A 19,558-nucleotide genomic window follows, 5' to 3' on the forward strand; every position below is an offset into this window, starting at 1 on the left:
AACCTGCGGTGTACACGAAAGTTCACACACCAATGATCAGCCCCTGAAAATTATTTCTGTTTGAGCATACGGCCCGCAGCTCTCATGCCGCATACTCGCTCTCTTGAAACTGGGCTAAAAGAAATTCGGGCAAGGAGTTCCGAATGACCATCCGTCGTTCTGGGCCCGACTCATTTCCGAAAAATAGGAAAGTTATCGGCTAACAGAGCAATTAATTAAGGAGCACTTCATCAAAAGTTTTTTAAAATGTCAGTTTCAGCATCATCACTTGGCACATTCTAAGCCGACATCACGTATTGCGCTTTGTGTGTTTCCTCTGGGTTTTATTTTTATTTTTCTGCACCCTTTTTTGGCTTTTAGATATATTTTTCAGGGTTTTTCTATTTTTCGTTTTTTCACCTGTCTTTCTTAGCTTTTGGAAATGCATTTTCCCTTGAAAAACATATTTTTTTTCCTTGACAGATACGGTTTTGCTTCCGCGAGAGACACAACCGTGCGTCTCGGAAAAAGGAAAAAAAATATATTTTTTCTTTCTTGATAGGCACAGTTTTGCTTTCGTGAGAGGCACGTCCATGCCTTCCGAAAACGAAAAACGTATTTTTTTTCCTTCCTCAAGATGCACGGTTTTGTTTTCGCAAAAGGCACGGTTGTGTCTATCAAAAACGGAAAAACATGTGTTTCTTTTTTCCTTTCTTGAAAGGTACGGTTTTGTTTCCGCGAGAGGTCCGGATTTGCTTCCGCGAGAGGCATGACCGTACCTCTCGAAAACTAAAAAAAATGCGTTTTCTTTTTTTTCTCCTTCCTTAAGAGCCACGATTTTGCTTCTACGAGAGTCACGAATTTGCTTTCGGGCCATGCACAGTCGTGCCTCCCATAAACAGATTTTTTTTGCGAGAGGCACGGATTTGTTTCCGCAAGAGGCACAGCCATGCCTCTCAAAAATGGAAAGAACGCATTTTATTTTATTTCTCCAACGAGAGACGGTTTTTTCTTCCGGCTTTTTCTAAAAAAAGTTTATCAAAACCTATTAATATGAGATATATTTTGAAAATCTTGACGTGATAAATCCAACGGTAAAAACGGTTTGAGATATGCACAGTTTCAAAGATAAATTATTTTAAATAAACAAACCTATAAAAAAAAAAAAAAAACTCCATGTTTCAACAAGTGGCACGTTACTTGTACTTGTCGTCACATTCAGCGAGACCTGGGGAAGGATCACATCAAACCAGGTTCGTTGGAGCGCACATTTTAAGAGCAAGTACAATAGAGCTGAGTCAGCTGACTATAAGGAATAAACTAATATATTTTTGTTTAGTTAGAGGAAAGAGAAGAGGAGAGAGAAGGTAAGCGGGCTCTTAGCTAAGAGCCAGCTCTAGCACGTGCTCCTAGGCATTTTATGAGTATGAAAGATGGACCATATAATAAAGAAGTAGTACACTTTTGCAATGAACTATTGTACATGTTGGCTATAAGGTGAGCTATAGATGACATGACAATGGCTTATAGCCAGCAGCTGGCTATACTATTGTACTTGCTCTAAGGCCTTTATTTACGTTTACGCTTTCTTTTTTGTTTTTACCTTTATACTTATGTAATATGTATATGGAAAATATCTCAAAAAACATGTAAAAAATGTTCAACGAGTATTTAAAAAATACTGAAGAAGTATCTGAAAAATGTTGTACAAGTGTTAAAAAATGTTGGTTATGTATATAATAAAAAGTTGAACAAGTATTTGAAAATTATTGAACATGTATTTGGAAAAAAAATGTTGACAACTATTTAAAAAAATATTAATCATGTCTATAAAAAAGTTGAAGATGTATTTAAAAAATGTTTAACAAGCATTTCAAAAAATGTTGACTATTATTTATAAAATGCTAATCATATACACCCTCCGTTCCTAAATATAAGTCTTTTAAGAGATTTTACTAGATGACTACATACGAAATAAAATGTATCCCTACACTCTATAGTATGTCTATATACATCCGTATGTAATCCTTTAGTAGAATCCTTAGAAAGGCTTATATTTAGGAATGGAGGGAGTATATATAAATGTTGAACAAATATTTGAAAAATGGTGAACAAGTATTTGAAGGAAAAAACGAAAAAGAACAAAAACCCGGAGAAGAAAAAAACACAAAAGAAAGCGAAAATATGGAGAAGGGAAAAAGAAAAGTGAACAAAAAGTGGAGAAGAAAAAAGAAAACAAAAAAACAGAAGAAAAAAAAACACGTTATGTATCTTGAGGCGAGGTGAGCCGACATTGTCGACAAGGAATTGAAGCAGTCATGTAATTTTTCATCTGATTTGCCTTTTTCTGACGGCAGCCTTATTCTGCACACGGCTGCTGGTTTCTGCCCTATGCATGACATGTATTTCCTCACAAATAGGTGATGAGTATATGATATCAACCTAAGTTATTATTGATATTACACCCAATCAAATATTACACAGGTCTTCTAAGCTACACAGACCCCTCAGATGAAATTACAAGGATACGAAGTAGCATGGACAGCGTGTAATGAAGAACGGTAGAACGAAACCTGAGAAGGAAGAGCGTCGTGAAAATGATTGTCAGCTATGAGTTCAGCAAAACCCTAAAAATGCTCATGTGGATCCTACAGCAAAAGATCTCATCCTGCATCTCACCACCAATGGATTCTCCAGTAGCACCCCAAGCCGAGTTCAGTAAAACCCGAAGGATGCTCATGCAGATCCTACAGCTAAAGATCGCATCCTGCATCCTTGCCACCGATGAATTTGCCGGTAGCATCCCAAGGCCTAGTCTCGAAGGATTTCCCGACCATACTCCTCTTCTTGTTTACTGTCCCGTCATCACGCGCGTACTCGGGGAAATAGTCCAGGAAAGATTTACTTCCAAGAGAATGCACTCCTTCAAACAGGAACTCAGTCACCAAATCCTGAGTATCAAAGCAATAAGCAACTCTGAAAATAACATGAGCTGGGTGTGCGTAAATATAATGAATATCGCCAGAAGAGAAACCTTGGCATGGCTTTCACCAATCAACTTCTTCAGAAGTGGAAACCCAGGATCCTGCCCACAGACAAGGCACGGGATTAGTGGAAGAGGCTCTGTAGCAGCTGTTCTTACAAATGATAATATCTAATGAGCAGTCCTAATTTGGCGCAAGTAACAGTGTAATGATAAATCACTAGTCACTGCATATAACTTTCTGTTCATAGCTTTTGTGAAAAATACAAACCTTTTCAGCCCTCCATGTGAGATATCTATGTTGCGCTTCTCTGTTACGAACAACTTTCGTTGTGTCATTTTCTTGGGTTGCTTGATCCATTAACTGAAGCCAAACCTGCCTCATCAGAAACATGAGAAAACAGGAGCATGATACTTGAAACTGCATGGTTGACACAACATTTCAGAGATTTAACAAAGCAATCGTGAATACCTTATAGTAATCCGTCAAAGCTGAATACAGAACATGATGGTTTTGTTCAGTGGGCTCAAATATTGTCCAGATCACGATTGGAGAGAAGAATATCAGAGATTCGCTCGTAATCTTGCCACCCCATGGCAGAAGCTGCATTTTCTCTAAATAAAGATAACACTCTATGTATAAAGCTAATAGAAGAAGACTGGGGTAATGCATCTGGGTGAAGGATAAGATCCAAGTACCTCCCTATACTTCTCTATAAGAGGCATCAAATTCCTGTAGTATTTATCTTTGTAATCCTTGTTTTTAGTTATATTATATAGCGGATTGAGGTCCCTGCAAGTAATTCAAACAGTTTTTTCAAGCCATTATTCACATTCTAGTTTAAGCACAGTAATTGATCCTTGAATGGCATACATATCATGACACTTACAAGACAACAATACTCTGTGCAGGAGTAGTAAAAGCGTTGGCGCAAAATATTGGAAGATCGTATTCAGGTTCAGAGAAAGCAGCAAAGTCAAGAACCTGCATGAGCATATGCATTATAAGTAATGTTTTGGACAGAGATAAGAGATCTCGACAGAAAAACATTACCACTGATTTGACTGTACGATATTCATAGAACAAATTAGACCTGTAATACTATAAAACTTCAGATATAATCAGATAGAACAAACTAAAGCTGTAATGTTCAGATATAACCAGCTTGACATGTAAACCTATCTTTCAGCTCATGGCCTTTCAGAGTTTCAGGATAGTTGTTGGATGGTTTTGGTCAAGGAAACTTTGGACTCGGAGATGGAAGTACCTGAACAGAGTTTTTCTTTTCGACCGTCAAGCTGCGAAGCAGTCTGATCTTGGGGCCGCTGAATGAGAGAGCGTCCAGCACAGTAGCATCATCGTTGGCTCGTATGAGCCTGAACTTTTCCTGGAAGCATGACACATGACAAAATCATCTTCTGTAATGAGAGATATGACCGGCGTCAGCTGATATTGTTACAAGTTGACCTACACTTTCAGACATTCTAGATGGACAACTGCATAAAAAAATGCCTATACCAGACTCGGGGACTGACCCTCAACACCTTAACTGCAGTCAATAATTATCAGTACATCTGAAGAAATAAGGCTCGTGCGTGCTTGGTTGGGGTCATTGTTTACAGGAGATCCGTTCAGACTCCACCCCAGGGCGTCAGACAAAGACCAAGCACCGAAATTCAGCTGGCACTAGCGCGACATCACATCACAACACTGCTGATTTTGCTTCTCTGTTTTGGACTGGATTTTCAATTAGCAGGCGCATCTGAAGTTCTGAACTCGTGGACCTGCCTCACGGGCTAGCATCGACACCAACACCCAGTTTGACAGCTTCGCTAGCCACCTCGAGCAGGCAGAGCATGCTCGCCGGCGCAGCGTGAGCCGAACCAGGACATTGCAAGGTCGCAAGGAAAGAGGAACATGGAGCTGAGCAAGGCGAGCAAATGGAAGCGGTAGGACATGAACCTACCTGCGAGGGGTGCGGCGTGAGGGCGGTGCGGAGGCGGGTCAGCTCCAGCGCGGTGCGGACGAAGCTCTGGTACGACGAGCCGGCGCCCAGCACTCCGGCTCCGCCGCCGCCGCTCATCCTCTCTGCTGCTTCCCCTCCCCACCCAGCCCAGAGTTGGACACTCCGCTGCGGTGTGCGAGGGGGCTTAGATGAGAGGGCAGAGGCAAGGACACGTGGGATGGCTTCCCGTTCCATCCATCCAACCGACCAACAAACCCATACTGCACGCATCTTGATGTGATAATGCAGTTTCTTTTTTCCCCAAGAAGAAAGCAACTTGCAGAACTTGGCCACTTGGTCGGGCTACCATATCCCTATACGTTGTCGCAAAATTTCACACAACATCGGTTTATATTGTCGCAAAATTTCACACAACATCGGTTTATATTGTCGCAAAATTTTAACTCGAAATTCGAAACATTGTGCGAGGTAGGAAAAACACAAAGTAGACACTGAATAGTACGTACATATGTTGGATTTAGATTTGATCCATTATTACATTAATGTCGAATTTATCATTTTTTATCTCGTGCAATGCGTTTTGAATTTTGAGTTGAAATTTTATGACAACATAGATCGATGTCGTGTCAATGTACTACATTTTTTTTTTAGATTTTTTAAATATTTTTAACGTGATACGATGTCCGGTGTACCGATAGCACTACAAGCACAGATGCACCAGATACTTTCCCACTTGGTAGTGTGTCGTGTTATAAATAACACATAGCCCCCATTTCTAGACCCTAATTTGTAACAGGACAAAGCATCTTGGCCTCATGGTCATGCATGTTGACATTCCAAGAGGATCCTTGTTGCAAAAAGCGTTGAAGAGCTTGCAGAACTCGTTGTGTCGTGGCATCGATGAACGACATCGGAAGGAGGAGGAGGCAAGAGGGGGACAAGCTTGAAGAGCTTCGGGTAGTCGGGGGTAGCGATGACCGGTTCATGTGCCCCATCTCCGGTCTGGATTAGAGGAGGAGAGATCGGGGGAGACACTTGCGACAGCTCATGGCGGTACAAGAACGGGATGGTGAATGACGAAGGCTTGCTGCAAAGGGAGTACTAGGAGAGGGGAGGGGTAGTTAGAGGGGAGGGAAAGTCTCACGCCGATGAGATCCATCCTCGATAGGGGAAGGGAGGGCGGGGAGGAGGGGGGGGAGGGAGGAGGACAAAGAGGAAGGGGGGAAGCGGTGGGCGGCCCCATAGGGCACGTGACACACGAACGAGATGAACGCAATTTTGTTTTCAGTCAATTATAACATTCATATAAATAAACACACATTTCAATTATAACATTCATATAAATAAACACACATTTGAACATGTACAAAATATAGGACGTTCTTTTGTCCCTATAGTAAACAAAACAAAACGTATTACATTTTGGTACAAAAGGAAGTAGATCACATGGAGCGAAACCAAATCCTGCTTAGGAGTATTCTGCTTACGGAGAGCGCAGCTCCACCACCGGCCAGCAGGATGCTGCAACCACTACAACAATGTTATCTGCCCATTTCCTCGGAATATTCCCCGCTTTCCTCATCACTGGCTGTGCCATGTTCCATCGCTGCTTACACCATTACCATAGCATGCTAAACTCTGACGAATTATGCTCTGCGATCAGTGATTAAGAATGTCTTGGCACTGAAGAACATATATAATCCGAGCATGTTGGTCACTGGGTGGAAATATTCAGGTTCTGGACTCTTGGTTTAAAGAAGTGCAAGTGGTGCTTCTCCCGTGTTTGACTATTGCTCCACTACGCTCGGCTGGTTCGGCTGTAAGATACATATAGGAACAGATTAAACTTGTAGTATGATGAAAGTGTCTTTTGAGATATCTTTATATTACCCCCAAAACATTTTGATGTGTCAAATTTCAACATTCGTAAAGGTACCAACAGCCAAAGTTGATATTATTAAAAGAGACTTACACTTTCAGACATTACAGATGGACATTTGCATTCAAAAATGGCTACACGCAGGTGACAGGGGGTGATGTCTGAACCCTCAAGTAGTAGTCAATAATATAATGTTATTAATCGGTCGTTTGAGATAGCAGAATAACTATAACAGCATTCACATTCTAGACAAACCAAACCGAGCAACTAACCGAGAACCATACCCTAAAACTCATGTCAGAAACCAACTAACAGCAGCCACCTGATTAAAATCTGAAGAAATAAGTCTTGTGCTTACTTGCTGATGTGCAGTGTGTTGTTTTCTGAGCCTTTTTGTAATCGATGCCATTTACATTTTTCTGTTGGCTGTTGGAACTTAGCTTTCCTCGCGTGTTTAGCGCTGATGTGCTGAATGTTGTGGCTCCATTTCTAATTTTACTTGTCCTAAAAATAAGCCTCGTGATCGGGGTCATTGTTTATAGACAGATTCGCTCAGGCACCAAAATTCAGCAAGGTACCAGCGAGACCTGAAGCTTGTCCGTTCCATTGCAAGGGAGCGACGTGGACAAAGCTCTGGGACGACGAGCCGCCGCTCATCCTCCCTCCGAACTCCCCAGCTGCTGGCATGCCCCCCTCCACCTGATAGGCTACAGCAGTGCAGTGCGAGGAGGGCACACGGATGAAACGAGAGGGGGGGGGGGGGGGGGGGGGGGGGAAGCAAAGCAAGTGCACGTGTACAGGCCGGGCTGCGCCGCACGCATCTCAACGCAATGCATCTTTCTTGAAAGATTTTTTTTCTTTTCTAGTTTTAGGGCATCTCCAACGACAACCCTCAAACCGCGGCATACGACCGGACCACTGAATCAATTCAACGCAGGCTTGTATCTGTCCGTCGAGCGGTTCACACATACTATTTTCCACAAACCGAGACAAACGTGGCGGTTTACCTGGACACGTGTCACGCCCGCTTCTGACCGTCATGGCCCATCAAAAATGCTTCCCGCTCTCGAGCGCATTTTTCGAAACGATAGTTTATTATTACATCTATATCATATTTCCAACACATTCCACATTAGTAATTGTTAGAAATTAATTAGTAGATTAACTGGCACATGTCTATTGTTAATTAGCACCCGCTAATTAATGAACTGTCATTAGTAAAGGAATGTGTCCAATTCCAAATAATTATGTCATTTTTTTTCTCTTTATTGCCGATATGTACCTGTTCTAGAGGATGTCTCCGAAGAGACATCATTTCTTACCACATCTTTCAGATGTATATATACTTGAGAATCAATATAAATCAAGACTAATCGTTCATTCATTTTAATTCAATCTTGTTTTACTCTAACACCACGTTATCAGCAGGCTGTGACCGAGAGCAAATACAACAACAACTACTGGAAAGAGGTATCGATTTGGTGGCCAAACATTCAGACGCCGAGGCGTAAGGAATCACGACAGCACATCACATCGTCCAGAGCTAACAGGCAGCTGGAGGCCGACAACGCCTCAATGGAATATGCGATTGATGACGAGCCGGCGCCACCCTCTCCGGTGCATTACACCATGACCATCGGTGTGGCCCATGTCCATTACATGGACATGGTGCGGGACGAGCGAGAGAAGCAGTTCCGAGAGGTGCGGGCCGACGCAACCTACAACCTCGATCTCCTTGAGGAGCATCGACACGCGAAGGAGCAGCTCGATGCAGGCAAGGCGATCACGTCAAATGCAGACATGGCGGAGCACGCGACATTGATCAAATCCTACCGCTTCGCCCGTGAGATCGGCCTCGACCGCTGGCGATACTGGCAGCGTCAAGCGGGACTGGAGGCCGCATACGAGGAGTTTGACGAGGCAGTGAACAAGGTATCCGGCAAGAGCGACGACGAGTAGGACATCGTCGACACCACCCACCCCGTTCCCGTCGCCATGACCACGAAGACGGTACGTCCACAGGCGCCACTGACAGCGAGGAAGAGTGGCGCATTGTAGATCGCCGCCGCTCGGGTCCCAAGAAGGTCACCACTCTTCCACTCCGCCTGACGCCAAGCTTGGCGGCCTGATAAACATCAGGCAATTAGCTACTCAAGCTGCGGCAATGGGGGTGTTGGAAATGAGTTGGAGAAGACATAGTGTCAGAGCTTCAGTTCTCGGGGCTCATGCAGTTCTGCGGGAAACGGCGCCGACGACCATTTAGATTTGGAATTGTATCTCCACAGCTGAACAAGTTTCGATTTTAGTTAAATCATGTCCAAAATGTAATAAATTTCAAATCCGTTGTGCCTGCACGAGTCCTTTCCGGTTATTTATAAATTAGTCGTGTTAATTTGCATGAATTTCGTTCGGTTATTTTAATTTATTGTTGAAATGAATGTGGACGACGTTAGATGGCGGCCTGCTAACATAAGAGGTGCTTGGATACGTTTTAGAGGGTGCTTGGATCCAAGAGACTAAAACTAGTCTGACTAAAACTAGTCTTTTTAAGAGGCTAAAGTTCCAAGCACCCCTGACTAAAGAGAGGCTAAAACTAGTCTTGAGACTAAAACCTTTTAGTCAGGGGTACCCCTACTAAAATGTGCATTAGTCCTCTCTCTCCTCATTTAACTCCTCATGCAAGTTCTGGATTGAAGGGTTTGAAGGATAATAAATGCTCATTAACTTGATTTTAGTCTCTTTAGTACTTGGATCCAAGCATGGGTTAGGCTAGCAAGTTTTAGTCTCATTACTTTTAGTCATGGGACTAAAACGTATCCAAGCACCCTCTTAGTCAAGGGTACCCCTACTAAAATGTGCATTAGTCCTCTCTCTCCTCATTTAACTCCTTATGCAAGTTCTGGATTGGAGGGTTTGGAGGATAATAAATGCTCATTAACTTGATTTTAGTCTCTTTAGTACTTGGATCCAAGCATGGATGAGGCTAGCAAGTTTTAGTCTCACTACTTTTAGTCATGGGACTAAAACGTATCCAAGCACCCTCTTAGTCTTATGACTAAAAGTAGTGAGACTAAAACTTGCTAGCCTCACTCATGCTTGGATCCAAGTACTAAAAAGACTAAAATCAAGTTAATGAGCATTTATTATTCTCCAAATCCTCCAATCCAGAACTTGCATGAGGAGTTAAATAAGGAGAGAGAGGACTAATGCATATTTTAGTAGGGGTACCCCTGACTAAATTTTTTTAGCCTCAAGACTAGTTTTAGCCTCTTTTTAGTCAGGGGTGTTTGGAACTTTAACCTCTTAAAAAGACTAGTTTTAGTCAGATTAGTTTTAGTCTTTTGGGTCCAAACACCCTCATAGTCGAAGCATAAAAAAGGGACATTTACGGGGAAGAAATTGTGACTGACGTTGGAGATGTCTTACGTAGTAATCCACTTGCTGCAGTCTGCGGATTAGAACAAACTGTCAAGCGCGAGACCAAATCTTGGAGCTTATTCATCTTTCTACTACGTAGCGAGATATATATAGTATAAATAAACAAACTACGGTGTTCTACTCGTTCCACCACCAGCCCCGCGCTGTGATGCTGCAATCAATCAATCATTGCGACATTGTTTACCACATTTTTATCAGCAGCTGCCCGTTTCCTCGAGAATATTCCCGGCTTCGCTCCACAGTCAGTGGCTGCGAGGCCATGTTCCAAGCTTAATAATAATAACACATTTGTATACATACATATTCCAAGATCAGTAAGAATGTTTTGACACTGCGCACTAGCACTAGTTCAGGCAGAGAAGACTATTCCGAGGATTCAGGTCCTCGAATCTGTCAGTTTAAAATTGCAAGTGCTCCACTATGCTTGGCCTGGCGTACAGGACCCGTTTGGAAGCACGAACCACGAGGAACAGAGATTCCAAACCCAAAAGGAGTGGCATCCTGCAAAGGCGCTCTAGAAATTTCTACCCTCAAACATAGTCTATGGGAGTGCAGTCGTGCTTTCTCCTACTCTGTATATGTCTGTTGTCTGAATTTCAACTGGTACACATATCAAATTCAGCTAATGAGTTGTACACAACGACACTTTTACAACAGCAAGAAAGCGGTACTGGTACTAGAAACGAGTAGGCAGTAAATATTTGTCAACAACTAAAAAGTCTCGAACCTGCTGCCGGGGTCTAGAATTCCGGATCCACTTGAATAATCCATGCTCTGAACACGAGGACCCTCTTGGACGCGACTGCGAAACCAAACAAGAAGACGAGGAGCTGCAGTTTCCAGGCTACGGGCGTCCATACATCCATCCATCCGGATTCGAAACAGAAAAACAGATCCAGACATCCCAATCATCTAGAAATAATAATCTGGTCCACACAAGTAACCACCCACAGCTCACAAACGCGTGAAAAGAAGTTGAAACCGAAAGCAGAGATGACATCGAACAACAATGCTGCAAAGTGTCCATTAAAACCATATCAATTCCTTTGATCTCAGATCCATATCCGCGAGACAAATTACTCGCTTCAGACGACATTTGTAGATAGTTATTATTACTCGGCACCACGAAGGGAAGAAACGAAGAGAAAGAAGCAAAGAATCTGCTAACGTACTAGTACTACGCTCTAGTAATGGCCGCCCTTTTAATCCTTGAGTTATGTACACTTAATTCGCACTTAATCCGCGCCGCACGCACGCACACACGCGAGAGGACGAAATCGATGAAGGAACCAAGAAGAGGATGGAGGGAGGGAGGGAGAGATCATGCCATCTTGGCGGCGAAGCCGGAGGCCATCATGACCTTGAACTCGTCGAAGGAGATGAGGCCGTCGCCGTTCTTATCGACGCCCTCGATCATGCGGCGGCACTGCTGGACCGTGGCCTTCTCGCCGAGGCCGTGGAGCACGCGCGCCAGCTCGGCGGCGGAGATGGCGCCGCTGCCGTCCGCGTCGAACACCTTGAAGGCGAGCCGCAGGTCCTCCTCGTCGTCGCCCGCCGCGGTCGCGTTCAGCGCCGCGAACTCCGCCAGGCTGATGAAGCCGTCGCCGTCCGCGTCCGCCTCCGCCATCATGCGGGACAGCTCGTCGTCGGTCGCCGCGTGGCCCAGGCTCTCGAAGAGGGCCGCCAGCTCCGGCCGCGAGATCCGGCCGTCGCCGTTGGCGTCGAACTTGCGGAACACCCGCTCCATCTCCTCCTCCGCCGTCCGCGCCGGGGACCCCGCGCCCGACGCCGCCCGGTCCCCCTCCTCCTCCTGCTGCTGCGGCGGCGGCGGCGAGGAAGACCGCGACTTGGAGGACGAGCGGCGGCGGAACAGCGACGGCATCTTGATCTTGCCCATCGTCGTCTGCTTCCTTACCGGCGCTGGCAACGGCCGAAGAAACCCTTGTCTATGATTGGCTCGACTCGATTGGATTCGGTGGCGTGCTCGGCGGTGGTCGGTTGCAGGTTAGTTCCGGAGCGGGAGGTCGGGTATTTATAGAGGGGGTCGCGGGCGGGGGCGCCATTGATGAGGAATCGGAGGAAGGAACACAGGAAGGTGTGCGTGGCTAGCTGTGCGTGGGCCGCGCTGGAGGTTGCGCGTGCGCCCACTGACGGTGGGCCCGCGCGGGCCGGGCCCGTCGCGGTTTTTTTACCGGATTGCGCAAACGGCCGCGATGACCCTGTCCACGGGCGGCTGAGGCTCCCTCTCCCTCGTCCCTCCCCTTTGCGTACGTGCTGTGCTGTGGAATCCTTTTCCGGTGCGCCGGTGCGTCTCTTTCGCCGCGCCGGCAAGTCACCCCCACTCTGCATCTTGAACTCCGGCGAACGTTGGCCCTCGTCTCGACCCATGCTCGCTCGGTCCGTGGCCGATGGTTCTCCACGCTTCGTTTTGTGTTTTGTGTACATATATATATAGCCAATAGTTTGCCACGCTTCGGTCGTGCCAATCCACAAACTTGACGGACGCATGGGTCAACACAAGTGAGCCAACATTTGACAAAAAAATGAAGGTGGCATGTCTCTAATATTCCGTAAAGGAACATGATACTGTAGTTATCTATATGTGGCATAATGCCACAGTTTTTTCAACACAGTGAATCGTAGGTGCCAACATACAAATGCGTATACTCAATCCTATAAACACACACCTTATCTTTATGATCGACTTTAAAATACTTTAGTCGACAACGCATTTTGAAATTAACAAAATCACTGCAGGTGTCTTGTAGTTATCGTGAATGTCTTCTTTTCATTGAACAGATATGGCCGAAAGTCTAAAATAAATACTGTAAATGTGATCACCAATATTAAGTTTAGGACTTATTAAACACTAGTGAGTTGGTTGCATCTCAAGAAAACTAAACATTTATGCTCATTTCATCGTAAGAGCATCTCCAATGGCAACCCATAATTTTTCTCATGTATCTGTCCGCACACACGGACATGGAAGGATGCCATTCATCTGTAACTGCATATTTTTTGATAACAATTCAAACCAACCAGGCGAACTTTGTGCAAACCGGGCCAATTTTGATATAAACACGGCAATTTTCATTTAAATAGGATAATGTGTACGTAAAACCCTAAAGTACCCTACACTTGCCGACGACCTCGTACACCATGTCGGGTTGGCTAGCGGCTCCTCTGTCATTGTCGCCCGCTTCTTCGTCGAAGTCGGGCTTCACGCGACGAAAGGTGGCAGCATCGCGGCAGGGCTTCCCGGAAGCCACATGTTGCTCGCGGATGATCCTCTCTGCTCCTCCTCCATCGTGCATGGGGCAGCCGCAGCCATCGAAAATGTAGGTGAGGGGAGAGGCCGGTGGACCTTGGAGGAGGCGGCATTCGCGGTGGCGATCTCGATGTGAGATCACTCCTCAATGTACTTGGCCATCTCCCCATCGAGGTGGCAGAGATGGCGCTTGCTCATCTCTGTCATCGTCACGGAGCGTTCCAGAGCCCACACATACGCCAGCTTCGGGTCCGTCGTGATGTGTGGCGGCATGACATGGAGTCAGCGAACTCCGTCCAACGCGCCGCGTTGCGCCTATCCCGCCGGCATTACACCATGTCGTCGTACTCCTCCGCCGTTATGGCACTCCAGGACGACAAAGAGCTGTCATTGAGATAGTACCGAAGATGACTGTGTGCTTTCGCGATCAAATTCAGCACAGGGTGCGGCGAGCGTCGCTCCGCCTAGACGCGCGAGGGCAAAGAGAGCCACTCCTACTTCACACATCTGGGTGGCGGAGAGAACCACTTGTCCTTCACGCGCCGGGGCGGCAGAGAGAGCCGCTCCTCCTTCACGCGCCCGGACGACAGAGAGAGTCGTTCCTCATTCACACGCACTAGCGAAATGGCGACGGTGAGATGCGCTCTTCCTTCACATGACGTAGAGCGCGAGGATATAGACTCTGGCTTCACGGGGACTAGTGTCCCCGTCAATGGAGCCGGGTCGTTGAGGTGGAGCACAGAGCGATGGAGCATCAGCTCCATCTGCTCCTCATACTCTGCATCGATGGCGGCATACACCAGACCCGCCACCACCGACGCAGACTATTACTGCTGTTGCGGAAGCTGGTCCTCCTTATCGTCACAAGAGATGACGATCTCCGCCTTTGTCAAGGAGCCGCTCGCCAATGAGGACGACGGCCCCGCAATATGGAGCGGCATCGCCACGCTCCACCAAAGCCCACCCCAGAACCCCAGCTTGTTGGCACCGATGGCCAGGACTTGCCCATCGCCGGAGATATGAAGGGATATGGGCGGGGAGATGGTAGGAGGAGGAGGACATAATGTGGATGGCGTCGGAGCATGGCTTATTTAGTCGTGGCCAGGCCATGCGAAGGGTTGGCCAACCGCTCCAATGTGGCGCAACGGCCATACTTGGTTCCTCGGGAACCTGCCTTGAATTGAAGTGGCTGCTTTTGAGAGGTTGCGTCGGTCAGCGTCGCCCTCTCCCTCGCTTCAGTCACATCACAACATCAGTGTCGATCGCTGCATGCTCTAGGCCAGCATTAATGCGGTGCGGTAAGCGACGCGTGCATCGGGAGGGGCGGGTGGGTGGTTTGGATGGGCCACAACGGTCATGTCCTACTCTACATTCCAGGCGACCGGACCGACACTACAAGGAACGCAGCTGGCCGTCGGACATGGGCATGACGGAGTTGGATGAGCTCCGCTTGTTTTAGGTTTACGTTGGATGTAATAATATGGATTTGAGGTTTCTAATTTGAGTATCCGGTTGTAAAATATATTACTTAAGACATGACCAGCCAATAACCGTGGACGCGCCCGGACGCGTCCGTTGGCGTTTGTGGGACCAGATTTGCAATAGAGTTGTAGATGCTCTTTGGGTGATGTGAAAAGGCATACTTTTTTGGTCGAGAGGTCCCTTTTGTAATGTATCATCTTTTGATCCTATTATGATTTTTAACATCATAATCTGTAATAGCAATCCTCTTCACAGGAAAAGTTCAAGTAATGGAACATCGTTAACAACATTTTCGGTGTCATTCTCTTCCTCCAAGGTTTCATATTCTTTCTTGCTTCGTGCTCTATCTCAGGTCCTGCAATTGGACTTGTGTTCATGGCACCAACAATTTTTAGCCGTGCGGAATCTGAACGAAGGGGAGTTCATAGTGCTATGAAGTTGATTTTATGGACATTCGTTGAACTACACTAGCATTAAGTTCAACGCGGCACTGGCTTGCACACCAGCCAATTACTCCGCCATAAAACCGAAATTTCCTGCTCTTCCCTCTCCCTCAGAGCGGTTGGTGGAACATGTTGAGAAATTATACTACTCCTACCAATGAATTCACAGGTGGCATATACTAGCTCATACTACTCCACATGTTCCCCCATATAACATGTTGAGTGTTATTTTTTAATCAAGCTAAGATTTCTTTTGTAATTTTCCCGTAAAAGAAGTTTAAAAATATATATTTGAATGGTTGTGGTGTTTGTTTTAGTGGGGCGGTTAGATCAGTACTTGTGCTCAATAAAACACCCAGAAATCACACAAACGGCGTGACTTGAACACACAGTCACGTGCAACGGTGCAAGATGTACTACTTGCTACTCCTACCAAGATATGAGGACACGCCTAACAAGAAAAAGGAAGGCAGCACCCGAAAATCACGCTGTGCGCATGACTGGATCGACCACGGTATCATTCACGTGCAGGCGTTGATGTGGGCATGGGTACATGCATGGCAAGAAAAGCATTTCTTGCGGTGGTGGTGCACGTTTAATTCCCCCGTAAGTCCATAATATATACCTTTCGTGCTGCGCACCGCGTGCTTTGTTAGGTTGTTTTGGTAACCCTTGGAAAAGTACTAGCATGGATATATGTAGCACGAAATGTTCGGCACGCAGAGAGAGCGCTCGTGTAGAATTGCTCTTTCGGGCCGCAACGATCTTGCGGACTCGCCACGACGTGCTTTGCACTCGGGTCACGTGACACGCATTCTGCATTGTAGACTTGTTAGAGCTGCTCAATTGGGTGCCCAACTTTCGATTAACATCTTCCATAGGTTTACGAGTAGTATGACGGTCATCTTCAACGAAGATACTCAAACCATCCGCATAAGTCTGAATCATGCGGTTTAGACACGATTTTGTCATCCAAAACGATTTTTGTACCGTTCCGTCCATCGGTTTACACTTACTTTCTTTTTAGCAAATCCGATATAAATGTGGTAGTTTATAGCCACATACTCCTCCCCCACCCCTCATCCAAAATCCTCTCCGAACCCGTGCCTCAGCACTTTCCATTTTCTCTCTTTTCTTCTTTCTCTCTTTCCTTCGCCGCCGCTCCACCACCCCGTCCGTCATGTCACACCCCTACTGAAACTCTACGTCTTCGTCACCTCCAGCGTTTCAGTCGGGTTCCACTTCGCTTCTTCTTCTTCGTCGTTCAACCCCTATCTTCCGACCGCCCGCCCAGGTACCATCCACTTCTATTATACCCATCATGTCCAACAAATGTTCAATGAATTGCCGAGACTGAAAAAGTGGTATCTTCTTCTTTCAAGCAATGGATTCCGATTTGGAGTAAATATACAAACATTATGTTGAGTCGTTCGACGAGAGGGACCACACGGATGAGACGATGATGATGCCAGCGGTCCTTAAAGACAAAGAGCATGCGGAGAACCATGCTTTCAATTTCAAGGGATCGATCAAGTGTCATCAAGTGCTCAACCGTAATATGGCATGCGGGCATTTGACACTGACAGACGACTACTTGGCCACTCATGCACTGTTTGTTGACCATTTTCGTCGGTGTTTTTCGATGCGCAAGATTGTCTTCGGTCGTTTGTACCATGGCATTCGGTCCTATGATGACTACATCTTGAAGAAATACGTCGTGTGAACGATTGGGTTCTATGGTTACTAGAAGTGCACGTCCGCACTCCGAATGCTTGCATATGACATGGCCATTGATTCGCGGGACGAGTACCTACCAATGTCTGAGAGCACAGACGAAGATGCCATGGTCAGGTTTGCAACTGTCATGGTTGAGGTGTTTGAGCCTCGGTATGTGAGAGAACCAACTATGGCAGACATCAAAAGGCTCTTGACAATCTGAGAAACAAGAGGGTGGTTAGATTTTCTTGGATCTCTTGACTACATGCATTGAAAATGGAAGAACTACCCGAAGGCTTTACAATGGCTATATCAGGATCATGTTAAGAAGCTACCATCATTCTTGAAGCAGTTGCATCACATGATCTTTGGATTTGGCACGTTTTTTGGCATGTTTGAGTCTCACAATGACATTAATGTGCTGTAGCGATCATCATTGCATGTGAGGTTGACTGAAAGAAAAGGCCCTCCTTCCACTATACAGCCAGTGGACATGAGTACACCATGGTCTAACCAAATATATGGTTGATGGTATCTTTCCTCCATGAGCCATCTTTGTGAACACCATCTCTAAGCCAGTTGGCCAGAAATAAGTCTCAATTCATCCAAACATAAGAAGCATCAAGAAAGGATATAGAGAGGGCATTTGAAGTTCCGCAAACCCGTTTTGTAGTTCTTTATGGACCTGCTAAACAATGAGATCCGAAGACCTTGTTGGAGGTGATGGCATGTTTATGCACAACATGATCGTCGAGGACGAGAGTGAGGATGTTGTCGCAACTCTAAAATTTGAGAACATTGATGATCCTATGAAACTTCTAGACCAAAATCCGGCCACACCCGAAGAGTTTATTCAAATGCATAAAAAAATTCGTTATCGGCCAACTTACGAGTAGCTGAAGGAATATCTAATTAAGCATATGTGGGCAGTTAAAGGGGACAACAATGTTGAATGAAACATTTGATTTTTTTTTAAATTTTGAACTACTCCTGCACACGGCTATTTGAACGTGTGTGTACTCTATGTATGCAACTATTTGAACGCTCGGCTTTAAAAACAATGGAAGGCCGGATGTATGTGGGTGGTTTTTGATAACCACTTTCCGCATCCATGTTTACGGACTGGTCCTTCATGTCCGCAGACACATGCAGAAGAAAATTTACGGGTCGGTGTTGAAGATGTCAACTACACATTTTTTCCACAAAACATCATGAACAAAATATTTGATTAAATATTTCCTCGCTTGCATAGTACTTGTCGTGGTTTAGTTCATTTAAACTATTTTGAAACTGAGATAATATTTGTTTGCCTGATATCTGTTTTGCAAATGCATTATTGTCGACCTGTCTGCGTATGCAGACTTACTTTTTTCTTTTGTTTTCTTTTCTAGACAACTACCTTTTGAGATGAAATTTCCATTCCAAAGTCAGCGGGCCATGTTGTGTCTGTTGTCCCTGAAAAGAGAGAAGACAGCCTGCCCCAAAAGCGAGGTCCAGCTTGCTTAATCTCGTCTGTGCAAGCATTTGTTCTAAGCAATCCCCTCCACCAACACGAACACATACCAGATAATTACATTAAAAAGGCTTAGAGCAACTTTAACGGAACGATCTAAACGGACAACGTTTTTTCCGTCTTTTGTCCGCTTTAGTCGTCTGTTGGCCTGTTCGTGTTCATTTTTTTAAATGAATCGTCACATGCACCCAACGGTAAGGAAGTAGACAACATTATGGTATTAAAATAATAGAAAAAAGATGAATGATGATGGGCCAACGAATTAAATAAACAGACAGATGTGGGTGGGAGAATGTGTGACAAGTAGACCAGCCCGTCACATGCAGACGAGGACGCGCGCACGTCCGTTTGGCGGCCGCACCGATGCATTTTAATCCTAAATTTTAGCCGTAAATGGATCGGCCAGACATGAAACGGTCGCGTTTTGAAAATGGATCCGTGCACTGGACCATCGCTTTTTTCTGCGTGGATTTAGAAAAACGACGACGAACGAAACGGATTGCTCCGTTCGAGTTGCTTTTGTTAACAAATGTAAATGAAAACCGCTGATGGAAATGGAATGGTTGGCGTTGACATGGGCTTGGAATGATCGAGCATGTTCGCGGAGCCGGTGGTTCCTAGCTAGCCCAGACCGATTGACCATGGATGGAGATGGAGTAGGATGCCGGCGAAAGCATGCACGCACACGGCGTTCGGCCACCGGAGACACACCGCGCCGTCCGCGGCAGTAGCTAGCTAGCTACAGCCAGCTTGCTGGGGAGCGGGGTAGACGAAGTTGGAAACCGTTACGGGCCCCGGGGCCCACCTCACCTGCGCGCTGCGCCGCTCTCGCTCTCCGTGATCCGGGGAAGGAAGCGTCAGCGGAGCGGAGCCGTTGGAGAAAAGAAAAG

The 19,558-nt window shown here is 45.8% G+C and overlaps 2 protein-coding genes across 2 annotated transcripts; both read right to left on the reverse strand.

Moving 5' to 3' along the window:
* Positions 1–2,384: 2,384 nt before the first annotated feature.
* LOC123445491 (phytochromobilin:ferredoxin oxidoreductase, chloroplastic-like) lies at positions 2,385–5,099 on the reverse strand. The gene is made up of 8 exons (XM_045122483.1): positions 4,930–5,099; positions 4,231–4,350; positions 3,853–3,947; positions 3,662–3,755; positions 3,435–3,566; positions 3,234–3,338; positions 3,014–3,064; positions 2,385–2,930 (listed from the first exon to the last, which is right to left on the reverse strand). The coding sequence occupies exons 1-8, from the start codon at positions 5,044–5,046 to the stop codon at positions 2,733–2,735; spliced, it is 912 nt and encodes a 303-aa protein (XP_044978418.1). The 5' UTR covers positions 5,047–5,099; the 3' UTR covers positions 2,385–2,732.
* A 6,169-nt stretch (positions 5,100–11,268) lies between these two features.
* Positions 11,269–12,247, reverse strand: LOC123445492 (probable calcium-binding protein CML10). The gene has a single exon (XM_045122484.1). The coding sequence runs from the start codon at positions 12,141–12,143 to the stop codon at positions 11,568–11,570; it is 576 nt and encodes a 191-aa protein (XP_044978419.1). The 5' UTR covers positions 12,144–12,247; the 3' UTR covers positions 11,269–11,567.
* Between the last annotated feature and the right edge of the window lie 7,311 nt (positions 12,248–19,558).

The sequence above is a fragment of the Hordeum vulgare genome, chromosome 3H (genome assembly GCF_904849725.1).
Source record: "Hordeum vulgare subsp. vulgare chromosome 3H, MorexV3_pseudomolecules_assembly, whole genome shotgun sequence".
In the NCBI taxonomy this organism is placed as follows: domain Eukaryota; kingdom Viridiplantae; phylum Streptophyta; class Magnoliopsida; order Poales; family Poaceae; genus Hordeum; species Hordeum vulgare.

Coding starts and splice junctions, on each gene's coding strand:
- LOC123445491 (XM_045122483.1), bottom strand. CDS start 5,046: ATGAGCGGCGGCGGCGGAGCCGGAGTGCTGGGCGCCGGCTCGTCGTAC. Junction 4,351..4,929: donor TCACGCCGCACCCCTCGCAG/GTAGGTTCATGT, acceptor TCATGCTTCCAG/GAAAAGTTCAGGCTCATACG. Junction 3,339..3,434: donor CTTTGACGGATTACTATAAG/GTATTCACGATT, acceptor CTGATGAGGCAG/GTTTGGCTTCAGTTAATGGA.
- LOC123445492 (XM_045122484.1), bottom strand. CDS start 12,143: ATGGGCAAGATCAAGATGCCGTCGCTGTTCCGCCGCCGCTCGTCCTCC.